This window comes from Balaenoptera acutorostrata, chromosome 8 (genome assembly GCF_949987535.1).
Source record: "Balaenoptera acutorostrata chromosome 8, mBalAcu1.1, whole genome shotgun sequence".
NCBI classification, from domain to species: domain Eukaryota; kingdom Metazoa; phylum Chordata; class Mammalia; order Artiodactyla; family Balaenopteridae; genus Balaenoptera; species Balaenoptera acutorostrata.
In genome coordinates this window covers 37,969,077-37,995,343 of record NC_080071.1, presented here as the reverse complement: position 1 = coordinate 37,995,343, position 26,267 = coordinate 37,969,077, and the positions used below count along the sequence as shown (strand labels likewise).

Genomic DNA, 26,267 nt, shown 5'->3' with positions numbered 1-26,267 from the left:
GAGCCACAATTACTGAGCCTGCGCGTCTGGAGCCTGTGCTCCACAACAAGAGAGGCCGCGATAGTGAGAGGCCTGCGCACGGCAATGAAGAGTGGCCCCCACTTGCCGCAACTAGAGAAAGCCCTTGCACAGAAATGAAGACCCAACACAGCCAAAAATAAATAAATAAATAAATTTAAAAAAAAAATCTAATTTGGCATTCATGTTTATTTTGCCATAAAAAAATGGAGGCAATCATTGTCAACTAAAAACATGTCATTCAAAACTTGAACAAGAGGGACAATATAAACTGTATCTTTAATAATAAAGCTTTTCTTGGAGGGGATATAGTCAAGCTTGACAAAGATGAAAAGTAAATAAAAATAAAATACTTAACACAAAGAATGAACTACAATACAAAGTGAAAACACTAGAATAAAAAAAAATATCATTAAGGAAGATTTGAAATTAATCAGAAAATATAATCTATTTATGGAAAATATTTGGTTTTATTTTGATTTTTAATTGATGAATTTAGTTATTTTCTTAAAAAGAACAAAAAAACCTAGTTTCCCATTCTTCTAGGAATGAATTCACAGGCAAAACCATAAGGCTCTTCAAGTACTTCTTTTGTTTTTTAATACCTGAGGTATCTTAAATTCGAAGTTACTTTCTTGGCCTTTAAGTGATGGAAGGGTTTAGCAACAAGGAATCAGAACACACGTGAACTTTACCGCTCGGTGCCCAAATATTTACATCTAAAACTTATCTCCACTCCTTTACTCAATAATTCTACTTTTAAATATTACTGCCATCTCGTTATATTAGCAAACATAGCCTAATACTAGCTCCTTAACCGTAACATAATATCCTCAAAGTTCAAGTGAATTAGGAGCTCTTAAGGATTTCAACAACATTCACTTCTGCGTTAACACCACCAAAGTAACCTGCCACAAGTTCAAGAATGTTCATTCCAGGACTATACGTCTTTTAAAACTCTCCCTTTACCTAGGAGTAAGACAACCAAGATTAAGGAGCCTATGGCTAAATCTTGATGGGGGAAGAATCAATCTAATGATAAGTAACTGAAGCTACTTGGAAATTATAAAAATTTCCCTCCTCAACTGTTAGATTAGGTGATCATATAGTTGGACTTTTTAAAAGTGAGAAACTGTAAGAAAGAATGAGTGTCTCAGAAGGTAAGACTGAGTGTATGGAATAAAGAGCACTGGAAATGGTAAATATGTGGGTAAATATAACATTTTTTTTTACTCATTTTATATTTTTTTAAAACATTAATGGTGGTTTGGTTCTCTTGGAATGGTATGAAGATAAGACTCAGTACCTTACAAAGACCACAATGAACACGGAGTACTTGCTAGATACCACTCTTTTTCCTTATCAGATCCTCCCTCCACCCTATTCTGAATACCCAGAAGCTGATCTATATGGGTCACATCAGAAAGCTCCCTTGCACTCAAGATTCAAATTGGATATAGCTGATGGGAAGTATTAAAGAACTCTGAGTTTGGAGAAAGCAAGAAGAGAGAGACTGGAGTATATTCCCTTGACTTCCTCCCTGCTGGGAAATGTTGAAATAAGAATTTTTTCACAAACCATTATAATTCGAACAATGAACCAAATGTCTAAAGAAACCCAAGAATTCCCACACTGATACACATAACTAACACAGAAATAAAATTACTTGGCATTATTTAGTCTTTTTAAAACCCTTGACAATATATCCCTTTTTTTAAAGAAGGGGAAAGTGGGAATTCTTCTTAGCTTATATCTAAATATCTTGTATTATGTTACACTATATTATATTACTTAATTTAACATATAGCTTAGGAAATATTAAAAAACAAGTAAGGCCTAGTAGCAGCATATTCTAAGAATTGATAAAGTTTGATTACTTATATTTAATTTCTGTATTTTGGGGCCACTGATATTCAGCCAATTATTTTAATTTCAATAAATATCTTAAGAAAAATGCAATATTACTGCAATTAATCACAAAATATCTTACCCAAAAATAACTTAAGAAAACATTCAATAAAAGGCAGAGACATTTGAAGCCATCAACTCAGGTACATACCTTACCTTGTCTTAAAATTGTACAGCATTCTTTAAACCAAGAAATAGGTGTATAATTACTCAAAGAAATAGCAACTGAATTTAAAGGGATGATTTTACAACATTATCTTTTCATATAGAACTGGGTAAAAATCACAAATATAACACAACTAAATATGAAGACTATATGTGACATATCAAAATCAATTATGCAGCAGAATTTTAAAAATATATATGGGTGGGTTTTTCTTTTTGTTTTTACCTGTTTTGCAATTTCTCTTAAACAGGCTACTCCTCGTTCAAAATTAGGGAAAGCTACTGAGCCATACTTTTGGTATTCAGGGATTGGTCTGATTTTTATTGTAGCTTCTGTTATCACACCAAGAGTTCCTGAAAAAGAAGGGGGAATAATCCAATATATCACATGCCAATTTTCTAAATCATATTTAAATCTACTTTATCTATTTATTCTACTAATTTATTCTATTAATCATATTTAAATCTATTTAATCTATTCTATGTGGGGAATAATGGCTACTCAAGTCCTTCTAGAAAAACATCTAAGCAAATTTTATAATTTCTAAAAAAAGTTTTTGGAATACATTTTTCTTAGTTATGTATAAATATTTTAAAACATTTTTAAGGTAACCTTTCTCCAAAGAGGTTAATTTTAAATAGTTTTTAAAGTATTACAACTTATTAAAATTTAAATCTGAAAAACAACAGGTTTTTATATCTCATATGCATTCAAACAAAAGTATATTTTGATAGTTGAACCTATTTTTACTATGACAACAATTTATTGGGGCAAAAAGAATCTAATTTTCTATGAGAATTTAAGTTGACAGAAGAAATTAGAGAGACTATTACACTTTGCCTTTTTTCCTAAGAATTCACACGAAGAAAAGACAAAGGCAATATTAAGATGCCCTTAGAAGAAAAAAGAAAACAGATATTTCAGAGACAAAATAGTTACAAATAGCTAGCAGAAGAGGACCATCAATGAAACAAATATCCTTTTCTTTATTACATGGAGGAGTAGTGGAGGACAAATCACAGAGGAAAAATGCAAGTTAAATATAACTACATGATCTAAATAGCTATGCTAAAATATTTGAAGAGACATGGTTAAAAATAATTGTATTCAAAAAGCCAAGCTTTCAAAATCAGTGCTTTCTAATGTACAAATGATATGAATTATTATTAATACTATTAAGTAAATTTTCTGAGAATCATGAAAAAAAGAACAAAAGGGAAATCCGAAATTATAGAACTTAATTACAACACTAGAAATAAGTTAAAAGTATCACAAAAATCAATGCTTCCAATAAATTTATAATATACCTAAAATAAAATGTTAATACATAATACTGTAGAAGATTAAAAACTACGAGTCCACAAAGAGTAAACTACATTATATCACAATGTTTGTCACATATACAAATGATTTCCTACTTAGATAGCAAATACAACCCTATTATGATTTGTAAAATCACAAAAGCTCTGCAAAGTTGGCCTGACTAATATTTGAATAAAAAGATAGATATGTCTTGTACATTTTAAAAGATAGTAAGAGTGACTAGACTTTCTCTTTTATTTTAGCATCTTTATTGAGATACAATTCACAGACCATAAAATTCACCCATTTAAAATGTAAAATTCAATGGTTTTAAACTATTTACAGATATATGCAACTATCACTACAATCTAAGTTTACAACATTTTCATCACCCCCCAAAAATAAATCCCATACCCATTTTCCCCACACACACCTCAGCCCTAGACAAACACCAGTATACTTTGTCTCTAGGAATTTGCCTATTGAGCATTTCATATAAATAGAATCTTACAGTATGTGGCCTTTTTGTGACTGACTACTTTCACTTAAATGTTTTCAAGGTTCATCCATGTTGTAGCATGTACTAAGTACTTCATTCCTTTTAATTGCTGAATATTATTCTATTGTATGGTATGGACATTTGGGTTTCTACTTTTTTTTTTTTTTTAAACTCGATTACCAGCTTGTTATAAAAGGAAACAACTCAGGAACAATCAAACAGAAGAGATGCACAGAACAAAGTATGGGGGAAATGGTGCAGAGTTCCCATGCCCTCTCCAGATACACCACCCTCCCAGCACCTCCATGTGGTTACCAACCCAGTAGTCCTCTGAAACTCATAATTTAGGGATTTTTATGTAGGCTTCATTACACAGCCATGATGACTAAACCACTGATCATGGGTGACTAATTCCACTTCCAGCTGCTCCTCTTCTCTCCTTTCCTCTCCCCTCCCCTCCCTAGAGGTCAGAGGGTGAGACTGAAAGTTCCACAGGTTTCCATATTTTGGCTACTATGAATAATACTACTACAAATATAGGTGTACAAGTTTGTATATATGTTTTCCTTTCTCTTGGATAGATACATGAAGACTTTCTTAATTTCAGAAAAACCTTTGACCCTATTCCATGTAACACTCTACCTCAGCTACCTTTCCTGAGACTAAGTTCTAGGCAAGTGCAGCTAAGAGGTGAGGAGAGGCTCACTTCTTGCACCCAGCCTAAATTGGTGAGACAGAGGCTCTACTTTGAGTGATGCACTAAGTCTATGGTCCCAACCCTTTGCCCTGGCTTGTAAAGGGCTGGTATCTTGCCAGGAGAAGCAAACCAAGATCTACTTTCCTTCCTCCTTCTCCCCAGCACTTAGTTTCTAAAGTAAGGGTGTCCTCAGAGAAAAACATGCCACTGTCCCCACACCCACCTCCACAGCCTTAGCTCAGAGATTTTGCCAGAGGAAGAAATAAGCCATCAAACAGCTCCCAATCTTTTTTTCGAAGATTATTTGCAACAGAGCATGAAGAAGTTCAAGAAGTTCAAGAAGTTTCAAGAATACTCTTGAAAACAGTGGAGGATGTGGTAAAAGGTAATTGGGAAGACATAGGTAAATTTACTGGAGATATAGGCAAAATTGCAGGCCAGCTGTTTGCGTGGTAGAAACCTGGGGATACTGGAAGTCCTAGGTACAGCGATCAGGCAAGAGAAAAAAATAAAAGGCATAAAAACTGGAAAGGAAGAAGTAAAACTGTCTCTATTTGTAGACGACATGATTTTATATACGGTTGGCTATACTATGCCATTTTATATAAGAGATAAACATCTGCAAATTCTGGTATCTGCAGGGGTTTCTGGAAGCAATCCCCTGCAGATACTGAGGAACAACTATAGAGAAAACCCTAGAGTCAACCAAAAAACTATTCAAACTAATCAGCAAATTCAGTACAGTTGCAGGACACAAAATTAACATACAAAAATCAGAAGCGTTTCTACACATTAACAGTGAATTTTCTGAAAGAGAGATAAAGAAATTGATCCCATTTACAAGAACATCAAAAGCAATAAAATACTTAGGAATAAGTTTAGCCAGGGAGGTAAAAGATCTCTACTCTGAAAACTAAGACACTGATGAAAAAAAAAAAAAATTGAAGACACAAGTAAATGGAAAGGTATCCTGTGTTCATTCATGGGTTGAAAAACTTAGTATTGTTAAAATGTCAGTACTACCAAAAGACATCTATAGACTCAATGCAATTCCCATCAAGATTCCAATGGCATTTTTTACAGAAAAAAAAAAAAAAAAACACACTCCTAAAACTTATATGGAACCACAAAAGACTCCAAATAGCCAAAGAAATCCTGAGAAAGAAAAACAAAGCAGGAGGCATCACACTTACTGATTTCAAGCTATACTCTAAAGCTATAGTAGTTAAAAGAGTATGGTACTGGAATAAAAACAAACAGATCAATGGAACAGAATCAAGAGCCCAGAAATAAACCCAAGCATATACAGTCATATAATATTTGACAAAGGAGCTGATAGTACTCAAAGGAGAAAACACAGTCTCTTTAATAAATGGTGCTGGGAAAACTGGACATTGACATGCAAAAGAATGAAAGCTGACCCCTATCTTACACCACTCAAAAAAATTAACTCAAATGTTTAAAGGCTTGTATGTAATATCTGAAACCATGAAGCTCCCCGAAGAAAACATAGGGGAAAAGTTCTCTGACATATGTATTGGTAATGATTTTTTGGAAATCACACCTAAAGCACAAGCAACAAAATAAAAAACAAATAAGTGGGACTACATCAAACTAAAAAGATTCTTTCTGCACAGCAAAAGAAACCATAAACAAAGTGAAAAGACAACCTACAGAATTGGAAAAAATATATGCAAACTATTTATCTGATAAGAAGTTAATATCTAAAATATATAAAGAACTCATACAACTCAATAGCAAAAAACAAATAATTCAATTAAAAAAACAGGCAAAGGACCTGAATAGACATTTTTCCAAAGAAGATATACAAATGGCCAACAGGTACATGGAAAGATGTTCAACATCACTAGTCATTCAGGGAAGGCAAATTGAAACCACAAAGAGATATCACCTCACACCTTCCAGAATGGCCATTATCAAAAAGATAAGAAATAACAAACGCTGGCATGGATATGGAGAAAAGGGAACCCTTGTGCACTGTTGGTAGGATTATAAATCGGTGCAGCCACTATGGAAAACAGTATGAAGGTTCCTAAAAATTAAACATGGAACTACCATATGATCCAGCAATTCTACTTCTGGGAATACATCTGAAAGAAACAAAAACACTAACTCAAAAAGATATTTGCACCCCCCATGTTCATAGCAGCATTATTTACAATAGCCAACTACAGAAACAACCTAAGTGTTCATCGATGAATGAATGGATAAAGAAGTTGTGGTATATATATACAATGGAGTATTATTCAGGCATTAAAAAAAAATGAGGAAAAAAATGAGGAAAAAATGTCACCCACCATTTGTGACAAGATGGATAGACCTTGAAGGCATTATGTAAGTTAAATAAGTCAGATAGAGGAAGACAAGTATTACATGATTTCACTTTTATGTGGAATCTAATAAAAATAAACAAGCAATAAAAATACACCAAACTCACAGAAAAAGACATCAGATTTGTGGTTACCAAAGGCAGAGGGTAGGGGGAGGAAGGTGGTCAAAAGGTACAAACTTTCAGTGATAAGATAAATAAGTATCAGGGATGTGATGTACAACATGATGACTACTGTTAACACTGCTGTATGATATACAAGAAAGTTGTTAAGAGAGTAGATCCTCAGAGTTCTCATCACAAGAAGAAATTTTTTTTCATTTTTTTTTATTGTATCTATATGAGATGATGGATGTTAACTAAACACATTGTGGTAATCATTTCACAATATATGTAAATCAAACCATCATGCTGTACACCTTAAACTTATACAGGGATGTATGTCAATTATTGCTCAATAAAACTAGGGTAGGGGGAACAGTGGGGAGGACCCCTCTTAAGCTCACAAAAAATCTCAAACAATAACCCTAGGAACTATCCTTTCTAAGGGATACATTTTAAACAGGTGAATTTTAGGATATGTAAATTATATCTCAATAAAACAAAGGAAACTTCAGAGTTATCTTCTTAAACAAGGAGCTATGAGCCATACATTTTAGAAATAGGGGTATTGTTAGAAACAGGTATCTTAGGCTACAGAAAGAGTCTAAAAGAACTCTAAACCTTTGCCAGAAAGAGGCATAAGGCTGACAGACTATGCTGCCTTCTCATCCACCAACACAGAATTATCTATTGCACCTATTCTTTCTTACCAAGACAAGTAGTATCACTTTAATTTTCAAAGTTGCTAATTCTTCTGCCACTATACTGACACCATCCCTAAGCTTATTTGTAATTTTTTTCTTCTCTTTTCAACATTTTTCGAAGCTCCTCGTAGTCTTAGAGTTAACACCTCATGCTGAAAGTTGTTTCTACAAACAAACTGAAATTTGTCAGGCATAAGCTCCTAAAGGCATGAATCATCTTTTCTATTTATTCTAATCTCTCCGCAGATTACAGAAAACTTTAATAAATACTTGTTTAAACTCAAAAGTCACCAGGTTGAAATTCATTAAGGAAAAGAAAGTTGAGGGGTGGGGGTGGGAGGGAGGTCCAAGAGGGAGGGGATACATGTATACATATAGCTGATTCACTTCATTGTACAGCAGAAACTAAGACAACACTGTAAAGCAATTTTTCTCCAATAAAAAAGTAAATACATAAATAAACTCAAGTGGGAAAACTGTGAAAAGAAAAGAAGGTTAGTATAAGCCTTGATTTTAGACAGGAAAATTTCTCGATTTAAAATTAAACTCCAGGGACTTCCCTGGTGGCGCAGTGGTTAAGAATCTGCCTGCCAAGGCAGGGACAAGGATTCGAGCCCTGGTCCAGGAAGATCCCACATGCCACGGAGCAACTAAGCCCGTGCGCCCCCAAATACTGAGCCTGTGCTCTAGAGCCCACAAGCCACAACTACTGAGCCCGTGTGCCACAACTACTGAAGCCTGTGTGCCTAGAGCCCATGTTCCACAACAAGAGAAGCCACCACAAGAAGCCCGCGCACCACAACGAAGAGTAGCCCCCACTCATCGCAACTAGAGAAAGCCCACGCGCAGCAAGGAAGAACCAATGCAGCCAAAAATAAATAAATAAATTTTGAAAAAATTTTTAAAAAAATGAATCTTTAAACAAAATAAAATAAAAAATAAATAAAATTAAACTCCAAGTTCCTGACTTTTTCTGAAATATTTCTTTACATCTCAGAAATAAAACCATTTGAAAATATTTCTATAAATTACCGCATATAATATAACCTAAATATAATCCAAAGAAAAAATTAGAAACCATTTAAAAGCCAGTCAATGAGGGTCTGCTTAAATAGAACAGAGTACATACCAATGGAATATCAGGTAGCTGCCAAAAAAGAATGAAGTGGTTCTAAATGTGATGATTTGAAGTGAGTGTTATAAAATTAAGTATAAATCAAAGAGTAGTAAACTCCCATTTGTGTTTTTAAAAACACATACATATATGCTTATAAACCAGCAAAAGTGTTTACTCTGGGCAAGGGAGATGCCTAAAAGACAGGGATAGAAGGCAGATTTTTCCCTATACATCTTTTGTACCTTTTGAATTTTGTACATTTATATACCTATTTTAACTTTGTACATGTAATTACTTACTCAAAAAGTTTATTTTAAAATATATGTGTATAAAACATTGGCAAACTTTCCTTAAAATTCTAATTCTACACCCAAATTCTAAGGTACTAGTAAGAAGTGACCATGCCTTAAATTTCTGTACACCCATATTGCCTCATACATATAGCAGGCATTCTAAAGTGGTAAAACCCACCATAACATTATAAGTAAGGTTAAAAAATAAAAATTAGTAAAATGAGACTTTGCATTGTTGCAAGGTTAATGAAATGACCAAGGCAAGTCTGTGCAACTATCCAGCTATGAGTTCTGCAGCAGGGGTTAGGGGTTGGGGGTGTCTGCACTGTAAAAGGAAACTCCATCCAAGTCCCAAATGCAGTCTGGCACAAGGCAGTTCTTCCATCCAGACTTATATTCAAATTCATCCAATCATAAATGTTTACATCTAAATTCACTTCATTGAAAGGCTCACTTCCGTTGGGCTTTATTATATTTATTGATTCTTTTGCTCTGGGAACTTTATGTCAGTGGAGTGATATAAAACTACTTAGATTACTTATCACTTGATTATATGCACATTATACCAATATTTTATATCCAGTTTATATAATTGTTTGTAAACAACTCCATGGCAATGTGACATCATAGAGGCTTATATGTCATTCACTTTTCTTTCCGTTTCATTAAAAATATGTTGCTGGGGCTTCCCTGGTGGCGCAGTGGTTGAGAATCTGCCTGCCAATGCAGGGGACTCGGGTTCGAGCCCTGGTCTGGGAGGATCCCACATGCTGCAGAGCAACTAGGCCCATGAGCCACAACTACTGAGCCTGCACGTCTGGAGCTTGTGCTCCGCAACAAGAGAGGCCGTGATAGTGAGAGGCCCGCGCACCGCGATGAAGAGTGGCCCCCGCTTGCCGCAACTGGAGAAAGCCCTTGCACAGAAATGAAGACCCAACACAGCCAAAAATAAATAAATTAATTAATTAAAAATTAAAAAACAAAAATAAATAAAAATAAAGGAATTCCTTAAAAAAAACAACAAAAAAAAATATGTTGCTGTAAATTTTAGAATTTTCTGTTTTATAATTTCAAATATAGTGTTCTTAAGAAAACTGAAAGCTTCAACTACTAGCTAATACAAAATGCAAGTATTTCCTTGACATACATAAAATCTTTCATAATTTGAAAATATATGTTCAGGTGACCTCAGGACTGAGAAGAAAGGTAATCATTTGATTCTGAATCCTCCCTCTCCCTCTACCCCCCTCCCCCCAAACATGAAAATCAACAAGGAAAACAAATAAAACCACACAGGACATACACTTTAGTATTAAAAGGAGATAAGAAAACACTATGACTTTCTAATTACCCATAAGTACAGATAAAAAGAAAAAACTCCAACAGACCTTCTACAGCCTTCCAGCTGCTACAAGTTTATAAGGGCAGAAAGTGAGTAAGGCGGGGTTTAAAAGACTCCCTAGGAAAGAGTAGAGGGTAGCAGAGGACTAAAAGTAAGCAAAGACAAAATCAACCCCAGAAAGCAAAAGTGCAACAATAAACTCCAAATACTGTGTAAGACTTGGTAATCCATAACCCTGGCTATGAGGAGGGGTTTGAAAATGGAAGGAACCAGAAATGACACCCTTGGAGAAGTAAGGGAAGTATCTTCAAAGAAGCATCAAATTAGAGGAGTGTGGTACTCCTTGGAGACAAGGCAGTGGAGGGGAAGAATAAAATTAGGAGGAAAATTAAAGATCTGATAGAAATGAAAGAGAAACAGGACATGCCATGGCTTCTCCCACCAAAAACACCACCATCTATAAAGCAAATAGCACAAAAGAGGGTAGAAGTGACAGAAAAGAACACTCTCAAACTAGGAACCCTTTCCAAGTAATAAACAGGAACAGAAAAAAGCAGACCAAATCCATACAAAACTACTGCAAAACATCAGAAAATGGAAATAATAGCTTTTCTGCTGATGAAAAGTATCCCCCACAAAACCAACCATGATCCTGAAGTAAACTGTAAAAACAACATTTCAAACTCAATTAAATACTGTCAAACAAGCATTTGGGGATATGAAAAAATAGCTGAATTAGAAATATAAACACTAAAAACATAAATGGACAAAAAACAAGATAAAATTAAATAAAAGATGACCAAACTCAGGGAAGAAATAGAACAACAGAACATAAAAAAAATGAAGGCTGGGTTACAAGTATCCAAAGGAGAAGAGAGAATAGATTCAAATGAAAATTTAATACAGGGCATTGAAGAAAAGCAAGAAAATAACCAAGAGAATGAAAATAAAATAAAGAAAGAAGTTGAGAAAAAAAGAGAAATCATGGTTGAAATGGAAAATAAGCAAAGAAAGTCAGACAAATGTATAATTGGTGTCCCTGAAGAAGAAAAATCAAAACAGCAGGGGGAAGGGAATCCAAAACCGTAATATTTAACACTACAATCCAAAGAAAAACTTTACAGAAATAAAAGAAGACCAGCATATACACAGAGAAAGGGTCCACTGGGTACCAGAGCAAAATGACCCACAACAATCAACTCTGAGTTGTAAAAGTAAACTTTAATGATAAAGAAAAAAAAATCCTCACTGCCTCCAGGCAAAAAGTCAAGAGAATTGGCATTAGATTTCTTTAAAACAACATACAAAACCAAAGCAACAGTGGAATAGTATTTTCAAAAAACAAGGAAAAAAAGTGTGACCCATGAATATTAAAGCCACTCAAGCTGTCCTGCAGGTATCAAGGTCATAGAAAAATAGTTTAGAACATTCCAGAACTCATGGGATATACGAATGTGCCTTTCCTGAGGAATCTACTAAAGAATGAGCTTTATTTAACCAAAAGATGAAGTAAAACTACACAGAAGGACTGATAGTAAGCTTTTCATCTATTTCATTTTAGAGCAAAGGCTAAAACAAGGGTGGGTAACGAGTTAAAAAAAAAAAGTACTTTTAGCTATTTTTCAAATAAAAGAGCAAATAAGTTATAAAACATTTCAAATGCTTTATTTATTACGGTTTTCATTAATTGATCATGATACTATAACATCTAAAATGGGAGGAACCTGCTTGTCAAGATAACCATTATGAAAAATTCATAACACAAAACAAGATAAAAACATTAAACTTAACTTGGTTAATCACATGTGGAACTTAGCAGGATGGGGGAAAATAGGTTTTTTTATAATGGTGATGCTTTCAAGGTTGTCATCAAATGATTTAACTATAACAAAAGAAAGTATGTTCTAAAGCTCAAGGAAAAGTTTATGATTCATATTTAAGGCAGGAGGTTATTATTTAGATAGTTCAAAACAGAAGAGAAAATACATATTATAAAAGAATATGATTTCACATAAATTTACTCTCTCAGTCATGCTGTCTCCTGGCCTATATTAAGATTACTCTATATCCACATACATACAGAAATGGGGATTAGGGACCATAAATATACTTATAAAGATCACTGATGCCAAAATAATACACAGCCACAACAGTTTAACATTTGTTGAGTACTTACTACGTGCTTATAAACTGTTTAGCATAATTTCGTTTGACCCTCTCAAAAAGCTTTTGAATATAGATACTTTTATTATCCCCATTTTACAGCTGAGGACATTGGGCATAGAGAACTACCTGATTTACACAGTCACAGAAATATAAGTGGTAAAACCAGGATTGAAATCCAGATCTGAAAGATTTCAAGGTTCATGCTCTTAAATCAGTATGGCATTTTGCATGGATATTTATAATAAAATCTCATTTAAATATAGTAACTTACCCTTGTACATATGTTTCTAATAACCTGTATTTCTTTGCTTACTTTATTATAATAATGAGTTTGCCTTCCTTAAATTCGTACAATAATTTACTATTGAAGGAGGTACTCCAGTCTTTTGGATAAAGTTCAAACTATTATAAAAGGGATAAAAGACCAAATTATCTCTCCAGCCATCCTGTAACCCTTACTACTCCACACCCTGACCTGCTGTCAATTCCACTCTACAATTAAATCTTAAGTTCCAGTCACACTGAAAAACTGGCACCTTCACGAGGCAGTCACAGCTCTTTCTCACTTCTAAGCCTGTTCATATGCAGTTAGTTCTCTCTGTAGGGCAACTCCCTCCCCACCTTATTCCCTCAACTCTGCCTAGAATTATTTTCTCATTATCATCCTTGAAGGACCACTTTAGGCACAACCCCTCTGCGGAAGTCTTCCTAAGCACCCATCAACATGACCTTTGTCTGTATTTCTCCTTCATTTACTTCTATCATAGAATTTATCTTATTCAATTTTAATGGTCAATTATTACCTGTGTCCTTGAGTGGGCCAGCACAGTACCTAGCAACCAGAATTTTTTAAACGCTAATTGATGGGAGAAAAAAAATGTCTGATGTAGCTACTTGAAAAGATAATTTACAGAGTTGACTCCAACTATGTACATACCAATAGTAAAATTAATAATTATCAGTTTTAATACCTATTTGTTATTCAATTTGACATTTGACTGGGAAAAGTTATATTCTTTCAGTTAACTCTTGGATGATGCATTAATACAAGAAGTTCCAAAATAATATTTTTTAGAGAACTATATTATTTTAAAGGAATTTAACATTTTATGTTTCTCATTAAAAGTATAGTTCTGTTTGTCCACAGAAGAGTACACGATCAGAAAAGGAATAAGAGAGTAAATTGGTGAAACACTTTGACAGAGGTTTGTCACTAATTATCATGAAAAATATCTAAGCTATACCACTGGTCATCAATTTAAGAGTTGACCTCTAGTACATCACTAAGACACATAATTTATTTTTTCCTTGATGTTACCATCAAAAGTTAGAATTTATGCCCTAACATCCTAGTTTATCATAAGTGCACTTTTACCCATGAATATAGCTAGATGTTTTGAAAATCTTTTCACAGCTTGCACCACCTTCTGACTTAGTAATGAGTTCCTCTGGTAACTTGGAAACACTTTCATTTCTCTGAATTTAAAGGATAACTATCCCTCTCTACCATGCTAAGAATTGAAAAATATGCCCACCTTCACCTTATCCATAAAATTCACAGTGCCTACATAACAAGTTAGTTTGCAAACTAGAAGGAAGGTTAGTGGTTTTTTCCCCCTCATAGGTACAGAAATTAAATGTTTTGCATAAGATGAAGAACTACATTCTAATCTACCCAGCATTAAGTAACCAAGCAAAGGAGATGACTCAAGTAGTGAAAAAATAAAAGACCAACATAAGTTTTAAAAGATATGTGAATCAATAGAATTTTAAATTCCACTTCTTCAAAAACCAAGTAGCAAATAACAAAAGATATAATTATAGAAACACAAGGCAATAAGATAATACGTTATTAGTCCTTTCCTCCTGATAATTCAGAGATTAGAAAATACCATACCAATAAATGTAAAAGCAAACCATTTTAAACCCTAACAGCTACTCTTCCTGAAATTGATTAAAAACTCTAAAAGAAAAATAAAATAACACCAAAAGGACTAAGCTGGCTCTGAAAACATAAAAAAGAAAAATTCAAGAGAAAGTTTAATAAGATGTTCTTATAATAAAAACTTTATGAAGTACTAAAGTCATAAAACTTAAAAAAAAATTATTTAAATATATAAAACACGTCTTTCTTTCAAAAATCTGATATCACAATATCATAGATTTTCACAAAACTGAATCACTAACCTGTATTTTTTCATAATAAATTTGCAGTTATATTTACCTTCAGATCCCATGATGAAGTGATGGATATCAGGGCCTGTTGACATTCGAGGTCCTTGACAGCTTTTTTCTATTATACCTCTAGGTGTTACCATTTTTATATGAACCACCTGTTTAATACAATGCATGATGTAAATTCTAGATATCTGTCAGTGAATGTTGTGTGTGTGGATATACACACCCATATATATTTATATAAAACACTATTTTTAAAATATTGGTTTAAGTGATAAATGGTGATTCCCTTCAGAATTCTAGTATCTTTTAGTAGTTCTTAGACTAAAAATAAATTGTATGTAACTTTAAATAAAAGAGGGAAAAATTATTCTAAGATTGTTATTGGCCTAGGTATATTCATCATTTTAAAAACTGAAAAACACATTTCTTTAAACCAAAGCTAGTCTAGGGTTGTCCATGTGGTAAAGAACTAAAGGATGGAAAAAATATGCAATGATCACATTTTAATAGGTTCATTCTTTCATTTATTTAACAATATTTATGAAGCACTATTATTCATGTTAGGCACTATTCTAGATGCTTAGAATTTTAAGAAAAAAATTATTCTTGCCTTATCCCCACCTTCAACTTATCTACTTTGCCCACTCAGTAGAAAAGAGTGAAAAGAATGAAGTATTTATTTTGATCACATCAAAATTGGGATGAAGAGGGAGATGTGGTGATTGAGTTAAAAAGATGAAGAAAGATATGTGTGAGGTATGTCTCACACATGTGAGAAATTAAGTACGTTGTAGGGAGAGGGTCAATCAAAAAAATTCCTCAGATCTGACTCAGAAATGGTTAGGTAAAAACCCAACACATTTTCAGAATAATTTTTTGACAGATAAATAAAAATAGTCTATTGTTGAAGGAAATGAGCAGAGGACATAAATAAAGAATTCGCAAAATAAAAAGATAAAAATTGCTAATGAGGACATTTTAAAAGTTTACATTCACTAACAAATAAAGAAATATAAAATTTTAGGAACATAATATAAATAAAAGGTCCAGTAAAATAAAGATTCTCATAGTGCTAGTAAGAATGTCAACTGGCACAAAATTTTTATAGAGCAATTTGGCTGTAAGGGTCCAAGGACCTAAAAACATGCTTGACCCAACAATCCAAGCTCTAGGAACTTACCCAAAGAAAATGATCAAAGAGATATGCTAAAAAATTACTACAGAGGATATTTTTCCCTTTATTTACTTCTATAATTTTGAAATAAAAATAATATAAATATTCTTTAATAGGGAATTACTAAATCACAAATTATCAATAAAAGAGAATTATATGCACTTTTAAAAAATAATGGTGCAAACCTATGCTCATTGACATGTTAATATATTGATAACAGTTTAAAGAGCAGATTAAACACAGTATGATGCTTTTTTAGATTAAAAACTAGATATACACATGCAAATAAGTACATTAAAATGTATACTTACAATTTGTGGCCCTTAAGTAACCCCAAAAAGGATTAAAATAAATTACATGCTTTAGCAGTACTAAATGTGGTAGTCTATCAAATATGCTTAACTCTGATAAATATTTTAATAATCCAATAGCAAAAGGATCAAATTCTCTTTTCTGAAACTGAATTTATGTTATCTTAATTGCAAAAAGAAAAATGTGATTTCTAAAATATCTTCAATTAAAAAAAAAGATAATGCAAACATTTTAAAAGTGTTCATAATATAGACACTTAAAGTCTTAAACTGTTGGGTGTTAACTATAAAAAACCAATATATTTCATCAACAATTTGATATTTCTATCAACGAAGACATTGATGAAAATGTTGAAACGCTAGATCTGAAAAACAAACCTAAATAGCTCTAGGAATAATGTTAGGAACACCACTTTAATAGTCTCATAAACTATTCTTTTAGGTTGTTATCAAAATATTGATGATAAAGGGAACTAACATGTATGAAGTACCTATTACATACCAGTGATTCCTCTAAGAGTTTTCATTTTATGTCCTTTATTCCTTATAATAATTCTATGTAACAAATAACACTATTCTATTTTATACAGTAGGAAATTGAAGTTTAGAAAGGTAAACCAATTTGCACAAGGTCACACAATTAATCACTGGAAAAGCTACAAATGGAACAAATGATACCTAATTCCTAGCCAGGATGCCTATAGTTACACTATTGCACTAACTCTTAAGAGCAATGACACCAGATCAGCTAAAACAAAATGATGTGCACATAAAACATTACATTAACTAGAACATTTTTAATTGGGCTCTTTAATTCTATACAGAAAATTTTTTTCAGAAAAATAAATATAAAATCTCCTAAGGCAAAACAGTAGTAATGACAAGATCACCTAAATAAAGACTAAAATCTTGGTAGAGTTGAAGACCAAGACTCCAAGGCTTGCAAAATAATATTTAGATACATTTATAAGTCAGATACTATGAGACATCTACAAAACTTAAATATCAGTTACTCGAAAAGAAGCACTCTTAAATAATGACCACAGTTGTGTCTTTTAACCATTTGTGTTACACATAATCAACGTTACTATAATTAAAAAGGGTATACTTTTGTGGGGGACTCTCCAACTCAATTTTTAAAGGCTTAACAACTTTATAATAATCTCTATAGACTAATTAATTATTGTATAATAAATAGGAAAAAATTTACCAAGTCCTCAATATTGCCATAGATATTCTTCTTCATGCCTGATGCCCGAGTAGATACCCATCCTCCCACAGTGCTGAATTCCAGGGAATCTGGTTCATGACCTGTACAATAACCACTTTCTTTAAGCTGAAAAACAAAAATGTAATATTTTACCAGTGAAAGTGGCCCCGTTTAACACAGCACTCAACACATTAACTCTCTCCACATTAAAATTTCCATGTCATTGCTATTTGGACTCATTAAAACCTATATAGAAAAAGAAATACGTTTATCATACTTGTCTAAAAATATTTTTAAGCTTTTGCCTAGTGGAAAAATATGGGCCAAAAGACAGTTGTATTTTCCACAGGTTCACCAGCCAATCTTACTCCTTACATTCTTTTATGTTAAAGCCAACTACCCTCCCTTCTTTTTTTTTTTTCCACAGAGACAATTTAACTACTTATGGAGATCAGATTATGCTTAAATAATTGCCAACTTCATCTAAACACTTTCAATAAATAAAGCACTTAATCTCTTATGCTCCCTACCCTAATATAATCTGCAGCAGGTCTGCAGAAAATCTGAGCAAATTGCCTGTACTTAATTCTCTCAAGGAGTCATGTGTTTTAATGTACAGCCATCTGGCTAGGTTTCCTGCATGTAATACCATCATGTATTTGTGACGCAGATCATGCATTCCTGTACATTAAATAGTCACTTGTTTCTCATTTTTCTATATTAGCGTGGCTTTGCCATCTGCACAGCACCTGAGGTTGGATGGATGCCCTTTACTGCAACAACACCAAAGCCATTCCACTAAAATCATTTTAAAGACTCAGCCATCTCATGTCAAATGGTACAGACACTACCATCTGCATACCCACTGTCTACTGCACTCAAGCCCATCAATCTGTGTTGACCATTTTGATAGTCATCCATTTAAGCAACTGTTTCTGTTTTTCAAGTAAGCCATGCAGAGATATAGAGTATGTCAGCTATGTTTATATCTGTGTATTTAAGTATGGTATGAAAGCTGTAATCCAGAACTTGAGAACCTATAGGTTGAATACAATTTGTTAGCTTTTGCACACAAGCAATGCAAATTATTTATCATGTCTAATTTTGCTGCTAGGAAAACAAGATTTTAAAAGACATCAATTATTACATAATAGAATTTTTTCACTAAACATTCAATACATTTATTTAATTTTAAGAGGTTAATAACCACTCACAAATAAGTAGCTTAAATACAAGACTGAAAGCTAAAATGAAGATTATCAGACCATGATATTCCTTCCTTAATTCCCAAACAATCTATATTCATATTATTTACTCTCAAAAGACTAATACCTTTCAATTTTTCTGAAAGTAATACACACACATGCGCGCACGCACACACACACACAAAGAACTCTTAAAACTTTTAAAACTCAACAATAAGAAAAAAAACAATTAAAAAATGGACCAAAGACCTTAACAGATACCTCACTGAAGATAGCAAATGATCATATGAAAAGATGTTCCACATCATATGTCATCAGGGAAACACAAATTAAAATAACAATGAGATACTACTACACATCTATATGAATGGCCCAAATCCAGAACACTGACAACACCAAATGCTAGAGAGGATGTGGAGCAACAGAAACTCTCAGTGCTGGTAGGAATGCAAAATGGTAATTTGGAAGACTATCTGGCAATTTCTTACAAAACTAAACATACTCTTACCATACAATTCAGTAATCATACTCCTTGTATTTACTCAAAGGAGTTGAAAACTTATGTCCACATAAAAACCTGCACATAAATGTTTAAAGCAGCTTTATTCATAATTGCCAAAACTCGGAAGCAACCAAGATTGGTGAATGGATAAATAAACTGTGGTACATCCAGACAATCGAATATTATTCAGTGCTGAAAAGAAATAAGCTATCAAGCCATGAAAAGACATGGAGGAAACTTAAACGTATATTACTAAATGAAAGTAGCCAATCTGAAAAGGCCACATATTCTGTGATCCCAACTATATGACATTCTGGAAAAGACAAAACTATGGAAACAATAAAAAGATCAGTGGTTGCCAGGGGTTGGGGGGTGAGAAAATGAACAGGGAGAGCACAGAGAATGTACAGCAGTGAAAATACTCTAATATTATAATGAAGGCTACTCAGTGATTATTTATACATCTGTCCAAACCCACAGAATATACACCACCACAAGTGAACCCTAAAATAAACTATGGACTTTTTGTAATTATGATGTGCCAATGTAGGTTCACCCTTGGTAAAAGAAATCTCAATGTCATTATATCACTTTATGTGGAATCTAAAAAAGTTGAACTCATAGAAGCATAGATTGGTGGTTATCAGAGGATGAGGGGTTGGGGGAAATGGGAAGATAGTGGTCAAGGGGTACAAACTTCCAGTGATGTTGCTAATGGGGGAGGCTATGCATGCATGGGGGCAGGGGCATGTGGGAAATCTCTGTACCTCCCTCTCAATTTTGTTTTAAACCTAACATTGCTCTAAAAAATAAAGTGTTAAAAAAATATGAAACAAAGATATTTTCAGACAAACAAAAGCAAAAAAAATTCATCAACAGCAGACTCACACTAAAGATATTTAAAACAAGTACTTCAAGCAGAAGGAAAATATCATCAGATTGAATTAAAAGGCACCATAAAGGGTAACTAGATGGGTAAATATAAAAGATGTTTTCTTACTGTTTAAATATCTTTAAAAGATAACTTACTATTTCAACAAAAATTATAACAATATACTATAGGTTTTACAATATATGTAAAAGTAGAATGTATGACAACAGCACAGAGAGACAAGGGGAAAGGGAAGTATAATATTTTATGGTTCTTATGCTAAACTCTAAGTGTTATATACATTATCACCTTAAAGCAGACTATTTTAAGTTAAAGATATACACTATAGAACCTGAAACCCTTAAAAGAACAAAACAAAAAGTTATAGCTAATGAAGAAAGAAAAAAGATAAAATGGTATCATTAAAAAAAATATTCAATCTAAGAAAAGGCAGTAAAAGTGGAAAAGGAGAAAACACAGATAGGAAAGATAGAAAACAAATTGCAAGATGACAGACTTAAACTGAACCACATCAATAAACCACATTGAAGGTAAAAAGTCTAACCACCCCAATTAAAAGGTAGAGACTGTCATGTTAGATAAAAAGGAAAGACCCAATTGTACGCTGTCTATAAGAAAAACACTTGAAATATAAAAATATAAATTAGTAAAAAATTTTAAAATGGAAAAAAGAAAAAGATATACCATGCTAACAACAGTCAAAATAAAACTGGAATGGCTGTTTTAACATCAGATGAAGTAGATCTCAGAGCAAAAAATACTATCAGGAAGAAGGAAGGTCATTTCACAGTAACAAAATTGTTCATTAGTCAAGAAGCAATAACAATCCTCAGTATTTATTCCCCCAATAACAGAGCTTTAAATATATGAAGTGAAAACTGATAGAACTGCAAGAAAAAATAGATCTATAATAGTTGGAGACTGTAATTCCCTTCCATCAATAATTGATAGAACAAGTAGATAGAAATTTTTTTTAAATACAGAAGACCTGAACAACACTATAAATCAATTTGACCTAACAGACATGTATAGACCACTCCAACCAACAGCAGCAGAGGACAAATTCTTTTCAAGTGTACATGGAACATTTACAAGACAGACCATACTGTAGGCCATAAAACAAGTATCAATTAATTTGATAGGATTTAAGTCATATAAAGAATGTTTTCTGAACACAATGGAATTAACATAGAAATCAGTAACAGAAAGATGTTTAGAAAAATCCCCCAGTAAGTGGAAATGAAATAACAACTTATAAGTACCTATAGGTCAAAGAAAGAATCAAAAGGGAAGTAGAAAATATTTTGAAATGAATGAAATTGAGCAGACATATCAAAATTTGTAGGATACCACTAAAGCAAGAGTTGGAGGAAATTTATAGTACTGAAAACCTATATTAAAAAAGAAGAAAGGCCTCAAATAAATCACCTCATCTTCCACCTTAAGACACAAAGCATTTGACAAAATCCAAAATCCACTCCTAATAAAAACACTCTACAAACTAAGGTAGAAGGAACTTCCTCAACTTGATTAAGGGCATCTACAAAAAAAACTCCTATACATTAAGTATTAACATCATACTTAATGGTGAAGAACTGAATGCATCTCTCTTAAATCAGGAACAAGATAAGGGTGTCTACTTTCACTTCTTTTCAACAGTGCATTGGAGGTTCTAGTCAGTGCAATCAGGTGAGAAAAAGAAATAAAGGCATACTGATTAGAAAGGAAGAAGTAAAATTGTCTTTATTCACAAAGGACCTGATCATAAATGTAGTAGATCTAATGGGAGCTAAAACTTTTAAAACTAATTAGTGAATTTAGTAAGATTGCTAGATATAAGAGTTATACACAAAAATCAATTTTATTTCTATATAGTAATAAAGAACACTCAGAAATTGAAAACTTTTAAAAATACCATTTATAAAAATATATAATACTTAAGGACAAATCTATTAAAAATATGAAATATTTGTACACTAAAAACCACAAGACACAGCTGAGAGAAATTAACAGACCTTAAAAAAACTAAAGTTATACCATGTTCATGGGTCAGGAGATTCAACATTAAGATGTCAGTTCTCCCCAAATTGATGTATAGAGTTGATGTAATCCCAATCAAAACCCCAACAGGCTACTTTTTTTAATAGAAATTGACAAGGTGATTATAAATATCATATAGAAATACAAAGAACCCAGAATCACCAAAACAACTTTGAAAAAGATTTATGATAAAGCCACAAGAATCCAAATAGTGTGGTACTGGCATAAAGATATACAATAGATCAATGGAACAAAATAGAGTCCAGACTAGATGCACATTATTATATATTACATATTATATAAAAATGACAACAGACATGTTTTATGATGGTGCAAAGTCAATTCAGTGAAGAAAGGATAGTATTTTCAACAAATGGTGCTGGAACAACTGATTATCCATATGCAAAAAAAATGAACTTCAACCTATCCCTCACGCCATACATGAACATTAACTCAAAATCTTCAAAACTCATCAGACTTGAATAGAAACTAAAAACTATGAAACTTAAATGGGAGAAAATCTTTGTAACTTCAGGTGAAGCAAAAGTTTCTAGATATGACAGTAGAAGCATGATATATAAAGTAAAAAATTAAGTATGCTGTACTTCATCAAAATTAAAAACCATCTACTCTTCAAAAGACTCTGTTAAGAGAATGAAAAGACAAGCTGCAGACTGGGAGAAAATATTTGCAAAGTATATATCTAGAAAAGAACTTATGTCCAGAATATGTTAAAAAAAACTCTCAAAACCCAATAAAAAGAAAACAATCCAATTTTAAAATTGGGCAAGCAACTTGAAGAGACACTTCACCAAAGAAGATATATGGATGGCAAACAGCGCTTGAAAAGATCTCCAACATCATTAGTCATTAGAGAAATGCAAATTAAAACCATAATAAGATACCATAACAAACCTACTAGAACAACTAAACTTTAAAAGACTAACAATAACAAATATTGGCAAGGGTGTAGAGAAACTCATACAGTGCTAGTGTGAATATCAAATGATGCAATCACTCTGGGAAAACGTTTGGTGGTTTTTCAAAAAGGTAAATATATATCTACCAAATGATTTAGCCATTTCATTTCTAGATACTTACCCAAGAGAAAGGAAGGTATATGTCCAAACAAAGACTTACACATGAATGTTCAAAGCAGCTTTATTTGTAATAGCCCAAAATTGGAAGTAATCCAAGCATTCAACAAGTGAATGGATAAACAAACAGTGGTGTATCTATACAACTGAATACTACTGAGCAACAAAAAGGAATAAAATAATGATACATGCAACAATATGCATGAATCTCAAAATAATTATGCCTAGTGATGAATCTCAAAATAATTATGCCTAGTGAAAGAAGCCAACCCTCGCCCCACCCTTGTAAAAAAAGAGTATGTGATTTCATTTTAATAAAACTGTAGGACATTCAAACAAATCTACAGTGACAGAAAGCATATCAGTGATTGCCAGGAACATGGAAAAGGTGGGATGGAGAGAACTATAAAGAGGCCAAAGGAAACTTTTGGGATTGGTGCATGTGTTCTATATCTTGATTGTGGTGATGGTTTCATGGTTGTATTCATATACCAAACCTTATCAAGTTGTGCACTTTAAATGACTGCAGTTTACAGTATTGTATGACAATTATATCTCAATGAAACTATTATAAACGCAACAAAAGCAGGGACTTCCCTGGTGGTCCAGTGGTTAAGAATCCGCCTTCCAATGCAGGGTACGCGGATTTGATCCCTGGTCGGGGAACTAAGATCCCACATGCTGCGGGTCAACTAAGCCCCTGCACTGCAACTACTGAGCCCGTGCGCTGCAACTACTGAGCCCATGCACCACAACTAGAGAGCCTGCACACCACAACTACTGAGCCCATGCGCTCTGAAGCCCACGTCCCACAACTAGAGAGCTTGCATGCCACAACTACTGAGCCCGCATGCTCTAGAGCCTGAGCATCACAACTGGAGAGAAGCCCATGCACTGCAACAAACAGCCTACATGCCACAACTAAGACCCAATGCAGTCAAATAAATAAATATTTTTAAAAATAAAAAGACCTTTTAGAAATACTAAAAAGAAAAAAAAAGACTCAGGATTTTGGCTCAAGCTTCCCAAAGAACTGAATTTCCACCAACTGGGAATGAGAAGGCTGCAGAATAAGCAAATTGTGGAGGGAAAATTGAAATTCAATTTTTTTAAATGTTAAGTTTGAAATGTGTATTAGATATACAAGTGGAGACGTCAACTAGGCAAGTGGATATGCAAGTTTAGAGTTCAAGAAAGAAGCCTGAGGTGATACAAATTTAGGAGTCTTTGGCATATAGAAGAAATATTTAAAGTCAGCTGTGTTTGAATGAAGCAGATAGTACTCAATAAAAATCAGTGGAATGAATAAAAGTTCTAAGTACTTTACATTATTAACTTATTTCCTCCTAACAAAAACTTTATGAAGTAGGTATTATCTCCATTTTATAGATAAAGAAACTGAGGCATTGAGAAATGCATTCCTAGTGGGGGGAAATCATAAGTCACATATCCCCAGACTATTAACTAATGAAATTAAGTAGCCAAATATTTAATACACCTAGAAACAGATTCCCAAAATCCAAAGTTAACATTTAATGACCTCCCTTAAATTTCATACATATTAAAAAATGTAATCTACAAGTTAAAAAGATGAAAATTTGTGCTACCCAACTAATATATTTGTGTCATTTTATTAAAACTTCTAGAATGAAAAAGCAGGAAGTTTTAAGTTGGTTACCTCAGCTGAAGAAGAAACTGAAGAATACAGAAGCATAATGAGGAAGAACTTGAACTGGGATCAATACAGCTGTAGAAACTATATTAGAGTCTACTAGAGGCAAAAAGAAATGTTCTATATTGGCATTTAGGGAAATAAACTAGTAGGTAAAATATCAGAAGTTCCTAGTCTAGGAAAATGTCATTTAAATTTCAAGGAAATATGTTCCTTGAATTTTAATTCTAACCTTTAAAAAAAAAAACTTGGAAAGGTTAAAATACTACATCAAATGCTATAATAAAGGATATAAAATTATAGACATGAAAGGCCATCCTTTGTTATAAAAAAAAAAATCTCTGTGTTGATAATGCCTCTCAGCATAACAGAAGACTAATACAGGCCTTTTTACAGGTTTTTTTCATTAAATACTATTATTCAACCCACAAAGTTCATTATAAACTATAATAATTAACAAACCTAATTACCTTGAATTATATAAAACCTTGACTTACTGAAGATCTTTAATGCCTCAATGAATATGTTCAATTTTATTCTAGTTCTCTGTATCTTAGTGCATTAACTCAAAAATAAAGATAAAAGTTTAATAATGTTTTTCAAAGCCTTTCATCCAGAATTGGTCACCAGCATACCAACTTCATTCAACTCTTTACCATGAATATGGAAAAAGATAATAAAAAAAAGATCAACAAGCATGTCACATTTCTGTGTTGTTAAAAGGTAGGAAGAAAAAAAAAAAAAAAAAGGTAGGAAAGAGGGGTCTCTGTAACCCAAATTGAACAAAATGGTCAGTTCATCACCAGCGAACTGGACTTTCTAACGTTTGTTTACAAAAGCTGAGTTACAGTCATCTTGACCATATTTGAAAGGGCTGAAGAAACCAATCCATTTTAATAATTAATGGCTTAGAATCCATGAAGAGAACCTCAAGTTTCCTAAAATTCATTAGGATCCCAAAAAAGTGCTATAAGGACTCCAGGAGTTCCACTTATTCATGAGATGAGCAGTTTTCAATAAAATTATGCTTTGAAAATTTCAATGAATAGCAAATACCAACATCTACCCAAATTGATCAAATTTATCATTAATTTCTGAGACTTCTGTGTCCAACTTGTTCTGTTTCGCTCCATTCTTGCTACTCTGTCTCAAGTCACTATCAGCTCTTGTCCAAATTATTGCAGCAGCCACTTAATCCACCTTTACATGCCCATCCATCCTCCACACAGTAGCTCACGAAAACTAAGTACAAAGGTAAAGTTCAAACTTTTGCGGCTTTATGATCTGACCTCTTCATGTTTTCCTGGCTTCACCCTTTA

At 33.1% G+C, this 26,267-nt stretch overlaps 1 protein-coding gene across 1 annotated transcript in view; it reads right to left on the bottom strand.

Moving 5' to 3' along the window:
* AGPS (alkylglycerone phosphate synthase) overlaps window positions 1–26,267 on the bottom strand; it is a 143,709-nt gene that overhangs the window by 59,621 nt on the left and 57,821 nt on the right. The window contains exons 9-11 of the mRNA XM_007190415.2: window positions 17,541–17,666; window positions 14,889–14,997; window positions 2,318–2,445 (exon numbers count right to left, since the gene is read on the bottom strand). Of these exons, the coding sequence (XP_007190477.2) occupies window positions 2,318–2,445; window positions 14,889–14,997; window positions 17,541–17,666 (363 nt within the window). The remainder of the gene's footprint in view (window positions 1–2,317; window positions 2,446–14,888; window positions 14,998–17,540; window positions 17,667–26,267) is intronic.